The sequence below is a fragment of the Vigna angularis genome, chromosome 8 (genome assembly GCF_016808095.1).
Source record: "Vigna angularis cultivar LongXiaoDou No.4 chromosome 8, ASM1680809v1, whole genome shotgun sequence".
Classification (NCBI taxonomy): Eukaryota; Viridiplantae; Streptophyta; class Magnoliopsida; order Fabales; family Fabaceae; genus Vigna; species Vigna angularis.
This window is the reverse complement of record NC_068977.1, coordinates 25,131,867-25,146,676: the sequence shown is the minus strand read 5'-3', so window position 1 is coordinate 25,146,676 and position 14,810 is coordinate 25,131,867. Positions and strand designations below refer to the sequence as shown.

The following is a 14,810-nucleotide window of genomic DNA, read 5'->3' as shown; positions in this document are numbered from 1 at the left end:
TTTTTGCTGTTTGGCTTATTTTTACATCACTTTTGAATGCATACATAAAACTACTAATTTTCCTATGTTCATACAATTATTACAAAAGATTACAAGTCTTCAAGAGATCATTCTTCATGAGTCTTGGTTGTTCTTGACTTGATTTGGATATCATCAAAACTTCATCTTCATCATTTTGCTAACAATCTCCCCCTTTTTGATGATGATCAAAATCTTCTTGATTTAAAGCTTTTGGTAATAATCTGTATTTAAAAAAACAACTTAAGGAAGAAACAATTGTTAGTGAACTTAGAAATAAGTTTAAGGCTTTAAATATTTCTCCCCCTTTTTGATCATAATTAAAAAGTGATGTAGTATAGCTCCCCCTAAATTTATTAGAAAATATACTCCCCCTTAATACAAGCATGTATGCATATTAAGGAACAACAATATATATTTTATTGAATTTTTAAAGAGGTAAGCATGCTATGAAATATAAAGAGCACATAAAAACATAGAAACATAAAGCACCCCTATATGCCTTCAATTTCGAATGAGAATCCTCTAGGTTGTTTCCACATTTTGTTTAGATCTTCATCTTGAGGATTGTCATCATTCATCACTTCATTTGTTGTCTTCCACAAATCTTCATCATTGCCTGCATGTAATTCAAATGACTCAAGAGGTTTTGCCTCAAGGTCTACAATTTCATCAAAGACAACATGCACACATTTTTCAATTTCAATTGTTTTCCGTTTGAAAACTATATATGCTTTGTATAAAAAAAATTGTTCCATCTTCCTTGGAATAAAAATTTCTTAATTCTTCTTTTCAAATATTTAGAACAAAAACAATTTTTAAAAATTTTCTTAAATATTGTTTTAAGGAAATTCTAAATTTTAAACAATAGGTACCCAACTGTTTTGTATGGGTCCTTTGGGTTAAATTAAAAATTTGAAATCATTTTACAACCCAAATAAATCTACCACTAGGAACACCATAATGCTTAATTTTACATTTGTTAGATGTATGACCCTTTTTCATACAATAAAAGCATGATACAACATTTGTGTTCCTATAAGTTGTTCCTTTTTCTACCCAAGTTCTACGGGTTCTATGATTATGTTTATTTTTAATTCTAGGAACATACTTATTTTTAACAACCTTATTTTCATTAGTTTTACTACATTCTCCTGAGGTTGTTTCATCTAGTAGTTTCTTATGATTAACACAAGATGCACATTTATCACTACTAGTAAATTTACCTTTTTCATAAATTAAAACTTTATTTTTCAAATCTTTATTTTCTTCAAAAATATTTTCCAAATTTAATTTTAAATTCTTATTTTCTTCAAAAATATTTTCAAAGTCTGATTTCAAATTTATATTATGTTCAGAAATATTTTCAAAATTTAATTTTAAATTTTTGAAATCCTTTTTCAATTTCTGATGGGCTTTATCTAATTTTTCAGATTCTACTATTAAAGCAGCATAAATTTCATGCAATTCATTTTCACTAATTTGACTAGAATTATCAGAATCGCTAGATGTACTTACTTGGCTTCCAGCGTTGTCGTTTACCACTAAACAGATATTTGCTTCTTCATCTGAGTAGCTTGAATCTGAAATGGTCTCATTGTCGTCTTCCCATGCAATGTATGCCTTCTTTTTCTTGAAGAATTTCTTTTCTTCACCCTTCTTTTGATTTGGGCAGTCTGCTTTTAGATGCCCCTTTTCTCCGCAACCATAGCATCGGTAATTTGAGGAAGATACTGGATTATCTTTCTTTTCGTATCTAAATTTTCCTTTGCCTTTAGACTTCATGAACCTGTTGAGCCTTTTTATCATGAGTCTCAATTCTTCTTCTTCGTCTGAGTCTTCATCTTCCGATTTACCTTTGCTTCTTTCAACCTCAGATTTCAAGGCTAGACTCTTTTTCTTAGTTTTTGCTTTTGCTTCTTCTTCATCTAGTCTTCCGAGGTCAAGTTCATGTTCCCTCAACTTTCCAAAAAGTGCCGCCATAGTCATGGTGTTCAGATTTTGTGACTCAGAAATTGCAGTCACTTTTGGTTGCCAAGACCTGTCTAAAGATTTCAGAATTTTTATATTAAGTTCATCAGTATCAAATGACTTACCCAGTCCAATGAGATGATTAACAATGTTGGTGAAGCGTTTTTGAACATCAACTATTGTTTCCCCTTGCTTCATTCTGAACATCTCGTATTCCTGGATTAAGGTATTCTTTCTGGCTCTCTTTACATCATATGTACCTTCATGGGTTACTCTAAGTACTTCCCACATATCTTGTGCAGTTTTACAAATAGAAATCCTGTAAAACTCGTCAACAGTTAGAGCAGATGAAATAATATTACGAGCTTTTACATCATTACCAAATTTTCTCTTATCTTCAGCAGTCCATTGGTCACGGGGCTTTGGTTCCTGCATATTGTTAATTGGAACAAAAGGACCAGATGCAACGACATCCCAAATATCTATATCAATAGATTCCATAAAAATTTGCATTCTTACCTTCCAGAATGCGTAATTTTCACCTGTGAATAGTGGTGGTCTATTGATAGAAGCACCCTCTGCAAAGGTTTGATGTGATCCCGCCATTTGAATGACTATCAAAGTAAGCTCTGATACCAATTGTCAGAGGCGGCTGCAGCGGAATGGTTAGCGTGGGATAACAAACCAAGAGGGTTTTCAATACTAACGTGTGCCTTTTAATTTCTACTCAATTAAACTTACAAAGACAATAAAGTAGAGTAAGGTTTGAGAGAAATTTGCACAGATGATTTTAGCCTGGTTCGGATCTTACCAATCCTACGTCCAGTCGCTTATCTCAAAACAAGATAAACCTTTCACTAATCACAAAACAATTACAAACTACAATCACAAAGATACAATTTGTAAGAGTTTAGAAACCACCTCTCTTGATGCCACAAGAGATGAGACAACCACCTCCTTTGAGTCTTCACAAAGGATGACCACCTCCTTCGAATGCTTCACGAAGGATGAACCAACTTACACCTCCTTTGAATTCTTCACAAAGGATGACCACCTCCTTCGAATGCTTCACGAAGGATGAACTTCCTCTTCCGAACACCTCCTTAGACACACCAAGGATGAATCAGCTATTCCTCTATCACCGTAGAAGTATTCCACCAACTCTACAGACAGAGTTTCCTTAGCTGAGCAAGAGCACACAATTCTCAAGAGTTTCAGAGTATTTGAGCACAAGGGAAGAGTTTCTCTAGTTGGTTTTGTTTTCTTGAGAGGAAATGAGAGTCTATTTATAGACTCATCCAAAGGCTCTTCCATTTTTCGTTTTCAGCCTTTCTGACAGTGTTAATCGATTAGCTACAGTGGTTAATCGATTAACAACCCAACGGATACTTCAACGGCTCTTAAAACGGCTAGTTTTTCAAACGGCTCCTGTGTTAATCGATTAACAGCCCTTGTTAATCGATTAACGTTAATCGATTAACACCCCTTGTTAATCGATTAACAGCTCAATGCAGGGCTTCTTCATGGCGCACTGGAACAATCGATTAACACCCTCTGTTAATCGATTAGCACTGCACAGTTTTTGCTGTTTGGCTTATTTTTACATCACTTTTGAATGCATACATAAAACTACTAATTTTCCTATGTTCATACAATTATTACAAAAGATTACAAGTCTTCAAGAGATCATTCTTCATGAGTCTTGGTTGTTCTTGACTTGATTTGGATATCATCAAAACTTCATCTTCATCATTTTGCTAACAATCTCCCCCTTTTTGATGATGATCAAAATCTTCTTGATTTAAAGCTTTTGGTAATAATCTGTATTTAAAAAAACAACTTAAGGAAGAAACAATTGTTAGTGAACTTAGAAATAAGTTTAAGGCTTTAAATATTTCTCCCCCTTTTTGATCATAATTAAAAAGTGATGTAGTATAGCTCCCCCTAAATTTATTAGAAAATATACTCCCCCTTAATACAAGCATGTATGCATATTAAGGAACAACAATATATATTTTATTGAATTTTTAAAGAGGTAAGCATGCTATGAAATATAAAGAGCACATAAAAACATAGAAACATAAAGCACCCCTATATGCCTTCAATTTCGAATGAGAATCCTCTAGGTTGTTTCCACATTTTGTTTAGATCTTCATCTTGAGGATTGTCATCATTCATCACTTCATTTGTTGTCTTCCACAAATCTTCATCATTGCCTGCATGTAATTCAAATGACTCAAGAGGTTTTGCCTCAAGGTCTACAATTTCATCAAAGACAACATGCACACATTTTTCAATTTCAATTGTTTTCCGTTTGAAAACTATATATGCTTTGTATAAAAAAAATTGTTCCATCTTCCTTGGAATAAAAATTTCTTAATTCTTCTTTTCAAATATTTAGAACAAAAACAATTTTTAAAAATTTTCTTAAATATTGTTTTAAGGAAATTCTAAATTTTAAACAATAGGTACCCAACTGTTTTGTATGGGTCCTTTGGGTTAAATTAAAAATTTGAAATCATTTTACAACCCAAATAAATCTACCACTAGGAACACCATAATGCTTAATTTTACATTTGTTAGATGTATGACCCTTTTTCATACAATAAAAGCATGATACAACATTTGTGTTCCTATAAGTTGTTCCTTTTTCTACCCAAGTTCTACGGGTTCTATGATTATGTTTATTTTTAATTCTAGGAACATACTTATTTTTAACAACCTTATTTTCATTAGTTTTACTACATTCTCCTGAGGTTGTTTCATCTAGTAGTTTCTTATGATTAACACAAGATGCACATTTATCACTACTAGTAAATTTACCTTTTTCATAAATTAAAACTTTATTTTTCAAATCTTTATTTTCTTCAAAAATATTTTCCAAATTTAATTTTAAATTCTTATTTTCTTCAAAAATATTTTCAAAGTCTGATTTCAAATTTATATTATGTTCAGAAATATTTTCAAAATTTAATTTTAAATTTTTGAAATCCTTTTTCAATTTCTGATGGGCTTTATCTAATTTTTCAGATTCTACTATTAAAGCAGCATAAATTTCATGCAATTCATTTTCACTAATTTGACTAGAATTATCAGAATCGCTAGATGTACTTACTTGGCTTCCAGCGTTGTCGTTTACCACTAAACAGATATTTGCTTCTTCATCTGAGTAGCTTGAATCTGAAATGGTCTCATTGTCGTCTTCCCATGCAATGTATGCCTTCTTTTTCTTGAAGAATTTCTTTTCTTCACCCTTCTTTTGATTTGGGCAGTCTGCTTTTAGATGCCCCTTTTCTCCGCAACCATAGCATCGGTAATTTGAGGAAGATACTGGATTATCTTTCTTTTCGTATCTAAATTTTCCTTTGCCTTTAGACTTCATGAACCTGTTGAGCCTTTTTATCATGAGTCTCAATTCTTCTTCTTCGTCTGAGTCTTCATCTTCCGATTTACCTTTGCTTCTTTCAACCTCAGATTTCAAGGCTAGACTCTTTTTCTTAGTTTTTGCTTTTGCTTCTTCTTCATCTAGTCTTCCGAGGTCAAGTTCATGTTCCCTCAACTTTCCAAAAAGTGCCGCCATAGTCATGGTGTTCAGATTTTGTGACTCAGAAATTGCAGTCACTTTTGGTTGCCAAGACCTGTCTAAAGATTTCAGAATTTTTATATTAAGTTCATCAGTATCAAATGACTTACCCAGTCCAATGAGATGATTAACAATGTTGGTGAAGCGTTTTTGAACATCAACTATTGTTTCCCCTTGCTTCATTCTGAACATCTCGTATTCCTGGATTAAGGTATTCTTTCTGGCTCTCTTTACATCATATGTACCTTCATGGGTTACTCTAAGTACTTCCCACATATCTTGTGCAGTTTTACAAATAGAAATCCTGTAAAACTCGTCAACAGTTAGAGCAGATGAAATAATATTACGAGCTTTTACATCATTACCAAATTTTCTCTTATCTTCAGCAGTCCATTGGTCACGGGGCTTTGGTTCCTGCATATTGTTAATTGGAACAAAAGGACCAGATGCAACGACATCCCAAATATCTATATCAATAGATTCCATAAAAATTTGCATTCTTACCTTCCAGAATGCGTAATTTTCACCTGTGAATAGTGGTGGTCTATTGATAGAAGCACCCTCTGCAAAGGTTTGATGTGATCCCGCCATTTGAATGACTATCAAAGTAAGCTCTGATACCAATTGTCAGAGGCGGCTGCAGCGGAATGGTTAGCGTGGGATAACAAACCAAGAGGGTTTTCAATACTAACGTGTGCCTTTTAATTTCTACTCAATTAAACTTACAAAGACAATAAAGTAGAGTAAGGTTTGAGAGAAATTTGCACAGATGATTTTAGCCTGGTTCGGATCTTACCAATCCTACGTCCAGTCGCTTATCTCAAAACAAGATAAACCTTTCACTAATCACAAAACAATTACAAACTACAATCACAAAGATACAATTTGTAAGAGTTTAGAAACCACCTCTCTTGATGCCACAAGAGATGAGACAACCACCTCCTTTGAGTCTTCACAAAGGATGACCACCTCCTTCGAATGCTTCACGAAGGATGAACCAACTTACACCTCCTTTGAATTCTTCACAAAGGATGACCACCTCCTTCGAATGCTTCACGAAGGATGAACTTCCTCTTCCGAACACCTCCTTAGACACACCAAGGATGAATCAGCTATTCCTCTATCACCGTAGAAGTATTCCACCAACTCTACAGACAGAGTTTCCTTAGCTGAGCAAGAGCACACAATTCTCAAGAGTTTCAGAGTATTTGAGCACAAGGGAAGAGTTTCTCTAGTTGGTTTTGTTTTCTTGAGAGGAAATGAGAGTCTATTTATAGACTCATCCAAAGGCTCTTCCATTTTTCGTTTTCAGCCTTTCTGACAGTGTTAATCGATTAGCTACAGTGGTTAATCGATTAACAACCCAACGGATACTTCAACGGCTCTTAAAACGGCTAGTTTTTCAAACGGCTCCTGTGTTAATCGATTAACAGCCCTTGTTAATCGATTAACGTTAATCGATTAACACCCCTTGTTAATCGATTAACAGCTCAATGCAGGGCTTCTTCATGGCGCACTGGAACAATCGATTAACACCCTCTGTTAATCGATTAGCACTGCACAGTTTTTGCTGTTTGGCTTATTTTTACATCACTTTTGAATGCATACATAAAACTACTAATTTTCCTATGTTCATACAATTATTACAAAAGATTACAAGTCTTCAAGAGATCATTCTTCATGAGTCTTGGTTGTTCTTGACTTGATTTGGATATCATCAAAACTTCATCTTCATCATTTTGCTAACAATCTCCCCCTTTTTGATGATGATCAAAATCTTCTTGATTTAAAGCTTTTGGTAATAATCTGTATTTAAAAAAACAACTTAAGGAAGAAACAATTGTTAGTGAACTTAGAAATAAGTTTAAGGCTTTAAATATTTCTCCCCCTTTTTGATCATAATTAAAAAGTGATGTAGTATAGCTCCCCCTAAATTTATTAGAAAATATACTCCCCCTTAATACAAGCATGTATGCATATTAAGGAACAACAATATATATTTTATTGAATTTTTAAAGAGGTAAGCATGCTATGAAATATAAAGAGCACATAAAAACATAGAAACATAAAGCACCCCTATATGCCTTCAATTTCGAATGAGAATCCTCTAGGTTGTTTCCACATTTTGTTTAGATCTTCATCTTGAGGATTGTCATCATTCATCACTTCATTTGTTGTCTTCCACAAATCTTCATCATTGCCTGCATGTAATTCAAATGACTCAAGAGGTTTTGCCTCAAGGTCTACAATTTCATCAAAGACAACATGCACACATTTTTCAATTTCAATTGTTTTCCGTTTGAAAACTATATATGCTTTGTATAAAAAAAATTGTTCCATCTTCCTTGGAATAAAAATTTCTTAATTCTTCTTTTCAAATATTTAGAACAAAAACAATTTTTAAAAATTTTCTTAAATATTGTTTTAAGGAAATTCTAAATTTTAAACAATAGGTACCCAACTGTTTTGTATGGGTCCTTTGGGTTAAATTAAAAATTTGAAATCATTTTACAACCCAAATAAATCTACCACTAGGAACACCATAATGCTTAATTTTACATTTGTTAGATGTATGACCCTTTTTCATACAATAAAAGCATGATACAACATTTGTGTTCCTATAAGTTGTTCCTTTTTCTACCCAAGTTCTACGGGTTCTATGATTATGTTTATTTTTAATTCTAGGAACATACTTATTTTTAACAACCTTATTTTCATTAGTTTTACTACATTCTCCTGAGGTTGTTTCATCTAGTAGTTTCTTATGATTAACACAAGATGCACATTTATCACTACTAGTAAATTTACCTTTTTCATAAATTAAAACTTTATTTTTCAAATCTTTATTTTCTTCAAAAATATTTTCCAAATTTAATTTTAAATTCTTATTTTCTTCAAAAATATTTTCAAAGTCTGATTTCAAATTTATATTATGTTCAGAAATATTTTCAAAATTTAATTTTAAATTTTTGAAATCCTTTTTCAATTTCTGATGGGCTTTATCTAATTTTTCAGATTCTACTATTAAAGCAGCATAAATTTCATGCAATTCATTTTCACTAATTTGACTAGAATTATCAGAATCGCTAGATGTACTTACTTGGCTTCCAGCGTTGTCGTTTACCACTAAACAGATATTTGCTTCTTCATCTGAGTAGCTTGAATCTGAAATGGTCTCATTGTCGTCTTCCCATGCAATGTATGCCTTCTTTTTCTTGAAGAATTTCTTTTCTTCACCCTTCTTTTGATTTGGGCAGTCTGCTTTTAGATGCCCCTTTTCTCCGCAACCATAGCATCGGTAATTTGAGGAAGATACTGGATTATCTTTCTTTTCGTATCTAAATTTTCCTTTGCCTTTAGACTTCATGAACCTGTTGAGCCTTTTTATCATGAGTCTCAATTCTTCTTCTTCGTCTGAGTCTTCATCTTCCGATTTACCTTTGCTTCTTTCAACCTCAGATTTCAAGGCTAGACTCTTTTTCTTAGTTTTTGCTTTTGCTTCTTCTTCATCTAGTCTTCCGAGGTCAAGTTCATGTTCCCTCAACTTTCCAAAAAGTGCCGCCATAGTCATGGTGTTCAGATTTTGTGACTCAGAAATTGCAGTCACTTTTGGTTGCCAAGACCTGTCTAAAGATTTCAGAATTTTTATATTAAGTTCATCAGTATCAAATGACTTACCCAGTCCAATGAGATGATTAACAATGTTGGTGAAGCGTTTTTGAACATCAACTATTGTTTCCCCTTGCTTCATTCTGAACATCTCGTATTCCTGGATTAAGGTATTCTTTCTGGCTCTCTTTACATCATATGTACCTTCATGGGTTACTCTAAGTACTTCCCACATATCTTGTGCAGTTTTACAAATAGAAATCCTGTAAAACTCGTCAACAGTTAGAGCAGATGAAATAATATTACGAGCTTTTACATCATTACCAAATTTTCTCTTATCTTCAGCAGTCCATTGGTCACGGGGCTTTGGTTCCTGCATATTGTTAATTGGAACAAAAGGACCAGATGCAACGACATCCCAAATATCTATATCAATAGATTCCATAAAAATTTGCATTCTTACCTTCCAGAATGCGTAATTTTCACCTGTGAATAGTGGTGGTCTATTGATAGAAGCACCCTCTGCAAAGGTTTGATGTGATCCCGCCATTTGAATGACTATCAAAGTAAGCTCTGATACCAATTGTCAGAGGCGGCTGCAGCGGAATGGTTAGCGTGGGATAACAAACCAAGAGGGTTTTCAATACTAACGTGTGCCTTTTAATTTCTACTCAATTAAACTTACAAAGACAATAAAGTAGAGTAAGGTTTGAGAGAAATTTGCACAGATGATTTTAGCCTGGTTCGGATCTTACCAATCCTACGTCCAGTCGCTTATCTCAAAACAAGATAAACCTTTCACTAATCACAAAACAATTACAAACTACAATCACAAAGATACAATTTGTAAGAGTTTAGAAACCACCTCTCTTGATGCCACAAGAGATGAGACAACCACCTCCTTTGAGTCTTCACAAAGGATGACCACCTCCTTCGAATGCTTCACGAAGGATGAACCAACTTACACCTCCTTTGAATTCTTCACAAAGGATGACCACCTCCTTCGAATGCTTCACGAAGGATGAACTTCCTCTTCCGAACACCTCCTTAGACACACCAAGGATGAATCAGCTATTCCTCTATCACCGTAGAAGTATTCCACCAACTCTACAGACAGAGTTTCCTTAGCTGAGCAAGAGCACACAATTCTCAAGAGTTTCAGAGTATTTGAGCACAAGGGAAGAGTTTCTCTAGTTGGTTTTGTTTTCTTGAGAGGAAATGAGAGACTATTTATAGACTCATCCAAAGGCTCTTCCATTTTTCGTTTTCAGCCTTTCTGACAGTGTTAATCGATTAGCTACAGTGGTTAATCGATTAACAACCCAACGGATACTTCAACGGCTCTTAAAACGGCTAGTTTTTCAAACGGCTCCTGTGTTAATCGATTAACAGCCCTTGTTAATCGATTAACGTTAATCGATTAACACCCCTTGTTAATCGATTAACAGCTCAATGCAGGGCTTCTTCATGGCGCACTGGAACAATCGATTAACACCCTCTGTTAATCGATTAGCACTGCACAGTTTTTGCTGTTTGGCTTATTTTTACATCACTTTTGAATGCATACATAAAACTACTAATTTTCCTATGTTCATACAATTATTACAAAAGATTACAAGTCTTCAAGAGATCATTCTTCATGAGTCTTGGTTGTTCTTGACTTGATTTGGATATCATCAAAACTTCATCTTCATCATTTTGCTAACAACAACGGTCGTACATCCATCAAAACTTAGCCAAAACACCAACACTCCATGTGACATAAGTAATAAACCTATTACTACTCAAGTCGAACATGGAAGGCAATTTCAACACTATTGTCATAGGCATTCAATAAGGGCATGCAAAGACAAGTCCTCAGTATTGAACCGTCTTTGAGATCCTAAGTGGTTGTGTATTAAATTTGGGGGAGTCAATTTTCTGACATTATTGAAGTTCTCTTTTATAGAGTACTTCCACATATTTTGTACATTGTAAGTGTTTAAGGTACTTTCACCCTTCTCATTCCATGGAGAATGTGTGTAGTACGATAGGACTTTAAAAGACTACTTAACTTAATCAAGTTGTAGCCTAATAAATGAACATACAATATAGAGGAACATACAATATATACATCAACATACAACATATACATGAACATTCACTCATGGTCTAAATGTAAGTTTGATAACAAATTTCTCCAAGGAAATAAAATTCTCACCTACTTTGGTCTATTTATAGGTGTTCAATAGTCAAATTCTGTTTTTCTTTTTATTTTTCAATTGAGACTTCATTTTTATCTTTCTTTTATCTTTTAAAAGTGGTGCAGATAGTTAGTTTACTGTTTTGGTGAGTACTTTAATAGACTTTGCATTCTTTGCACTTTTAGTGTACTTTAGGTACTACTTTTAGGTTTCTAAGTTGTCAAATTTAGAGTTTTAGGTTTTTTTTTTAGTGTGAGTTCTTAATTAGCTAGGTTCTACCATTCTTGAGGCTCAATATTTCTTGATCTATCAAACAATAAATTCACAAATTCTTTTTCATTTTTATGCTCTAGTGGTGTAGCTGAAAATTTATACCAATTAGACCTTTCAAATAATAAGTTTTCTGGACAAATTCCAGACTGTTGGACCCATTTTAAGTCATTGACTTACTTAAATGAGTCAGAACAAGTTTTCAGGAGAGATTCCTTCTTCAATGGGATCACTCCTTGAACTTCAAGTTTTGTTATTGAGAAGCAATAATTTAACAGGTAAAATCCCTTCCATCTTGAAGAATTGCACACAGTTGGTGATGGTAGACATAGCAGAAAATAGATTATCAGGATCTATCCCAAATTGGATCGGGAACGAATTATCGCAGTTGCAATTTTTAAGCTTAAGAAGCAACTATTTCCGTGGGAGTTTACCGTTACAAATTTGCTATCTAAAAAGCATTCAACTCTTAGATCTCTCGCAAAACAATCTATCTGGAGAAATTCCTACATGCATAAAAAACTTTTCCTCAATGGCTCAAATGACTTCTTTGAGAGATTATCAAAGTCATTATTATTTGGTCAACACTAGTTTTAGCTCAGGTGACTATTCATATGATTTGAATGCAATCTTGATGTGGAAAGGTTCAGAACAAATGTTCACAGACATGGGATTATCACTTTTAAAAAGCATTGATTTCTCCAGCAATCAATTATCAGGAGAAATTCCAAAAGAAATAGAGGGTTTATTTGGATTGGTGTCATTGAATTTATCAAGAAACCAATTGACAGGAAAAATTCCTTCAAACGTTGGAAAGTTAACATCACTTGAATTTCTTGATTTGTCACAAAACCAACTTGTTGGTTCTATTCCTTCAAGTCTTGCTCAAATTGATCGACTCACTCTGTTAGATTTGTCACATAATTATTTATCTGGAAAAATTCCAATTGGCACACAATTACAGAGTTTCGATGCATCAAAATATGAAGATAATACCGATCTTTGTGGACTACCATTAGAGAAATTGTGTATTGATGGAGAACCAAGACAACAACCAATTGTTAAATTTCAAGAGGATGGGGTTTTCAATCATGAATATTATATAAGTATGACAATTGGTTTTGCTATAAGCTTTTGGGGAGTGTTTGGCTCAATCTTAATACTACATTCTTGGCGTCATGCATATTTCAAGTTCTTAAATAATTTAGGAGACACTCTTTATGTCATGACAACAGTGAAAGTTTTCAGAATCTGCTACAAAACATAGCTGCAGGTAACATTATTTTAACCTTGTGTTAAAATTTGATTTTTTTTTGTTTTATTATTATTATTATTATTAAGTTTTTTTTCATTAAATTAGTTTTTAATTTAAAATTAGAGACTAATTTAAAATTAATAATATTAAATATGTAAAACTTTGATAGCTAATGACAATGATCAATTTAAGTCTAATTAACAAATTAATTATAATTTTTTATTTATAAAAAAGACTATTTTAAATACTAATTAATATTTCTAAATTTGATTAATGATTTTCTTGTCATATGATTCACATTTCCAAATAATAACAATTACAAAAATATTATGGTTAAATCGATTTTTTATTAGATAAAAAGAAATTTATTGAAAGATTAACGATGTATTTGAAAAAATATTACTTAAAGATAATAACTAATGTCTATGCATACAACAAAATAATAAAAAATCGTTAGCATAAGACATATTTTCAGTTTCTTTATTTTTATCTCTTTCAATCATGTCTCAAAATTGTTTGTGACATTCTCATAATAAGTTGGTTTTTCTTTTGTATGTTTAAACATTACAATATTAGTTTCATGGATGATAGATACAATTATTTCTATAAATACATATTTTATAGTAAATGGTAAGTTTGTAATTCAAGTTAAAATCTTCAATATGAATTTGAAGATTTCTAGTCTTACTTTGACTTCTACAAACAATTTTTTTTTATTTGACTTGATAATCATACCAGATAATTATTTTATGACAAATGATCTTTTTTACAAAGTATAAAATAAATTGAAAGAATTTAATTAGTAGTGACTTAAATTATTGGAGTTTTCTATTTCTTTGCATTTTAATATGAATTTTTTTTGAATTTCTATTTTTTTACGTTATCTTTTCATTGTTTCTATTTCTGGGGAAATTAATATTATTTGCTTAATTTTTGGCAGAGGAAATCTGGATTATAGGAGTGTAAGTGAAAAAATGGAATTGTTGTTGAAGATTAGAATGATTGTGAGGGTATCATGCTCAAAGGACATAAAGAAAACAGAGGAAAGAGGTACTCATGTATGGGTGCTTCCAAAGTGCAAAACCACCACTTTCTACCATCAAATCCATCAATTATTGCTTTTGAGATGCATATGTGTAGCTAAAACTCCATTTCAGTGGGGTTGAGAGTAAAGTTCTAAAACTCTTTGTAATCTATCTGTTAATACATGATCTTGTATGAATTTTGTGTTCTATCTTGATTATTCATGCCTACGATGGAAATCTGAGCTAATTGAACGGTTAAATCATTGGAAAATGCATGAGACCGCGGACCTAGGATAGAACAACTAAGGGATTTCAATTCTAGACATAGGTTGGAACTTTTAGTCATCTGTGACATTGTGTTTAAGGCAAATCTGAGATCTGAATTGCTAAGGGATTAGTGATTTAGTTTGAATGATTCAGAAATTGTCCTCTGAGGAATTAGAGGCTTGTATGCGCCTAGGATGTCGATGCTTAATTTTGAGGAACTTTGTTAGTAGAAAATTATATGAGTGATGAACTTGAATGTCAACCCCAGTGAACCTAAATTCGACTGTTTTGACCACTTTTTAAATTTGTACGCTAATCTTAAGTGTGTTATAAAAATACGTTTAATAATCGCTAAATTAGTAAACTTTAACAATCAGTGAATCTAAACAAATCTTTAGGAAAACGATATCCGGACTTACCGGTTTATTACTTGAACGATTTGGTACGCTTGCCGAGGTCTTAACAGGTTTTTGGCGCCGTTGCCGGGGATTTGTTTTTGTCTTTGTTGATTGTGTGTTGTTTATCTGGTTTAGTTGATTTTAGCTATCTTTTGTTTAAGTGTTTATTGTGATCGTATTTGAATTCTTGTGCATAATTGTTATCATCTGTAGAAATTGTGTCTGTTTAGT

General features: G+C 32.8%; 1 protein-coding gene across 1 annotated transcript; it reads left to right on the top strand.

Annotated features, from left to right (window-relative positions):
* Nucleotides 1-11,818: 11,818 nt before the first annotated feature.
* LOC128193774 (receptor-like protein EIX2) lies at nucleotides 11,819-13,945 on the top strand. Its single transcript, XM_052867876.1, has 2 exons — nucleotides 11,819-12,907; nucleotides 13,830-13,945. The coding sequence occupies exon 1, from the start codon at nucleotides 11,819-11,821 to the stop codon at nucleotides 12,899-12,901; it is 1,083 nt and encodes a 360-aa protein (XP_052723836.1). The 3' UTR covers nucleotides 12,902-12,907; nucleotides 13,830-13,945.
* Nucleotides 13,946-14,810: the final 865 nt, after the last annotated feature.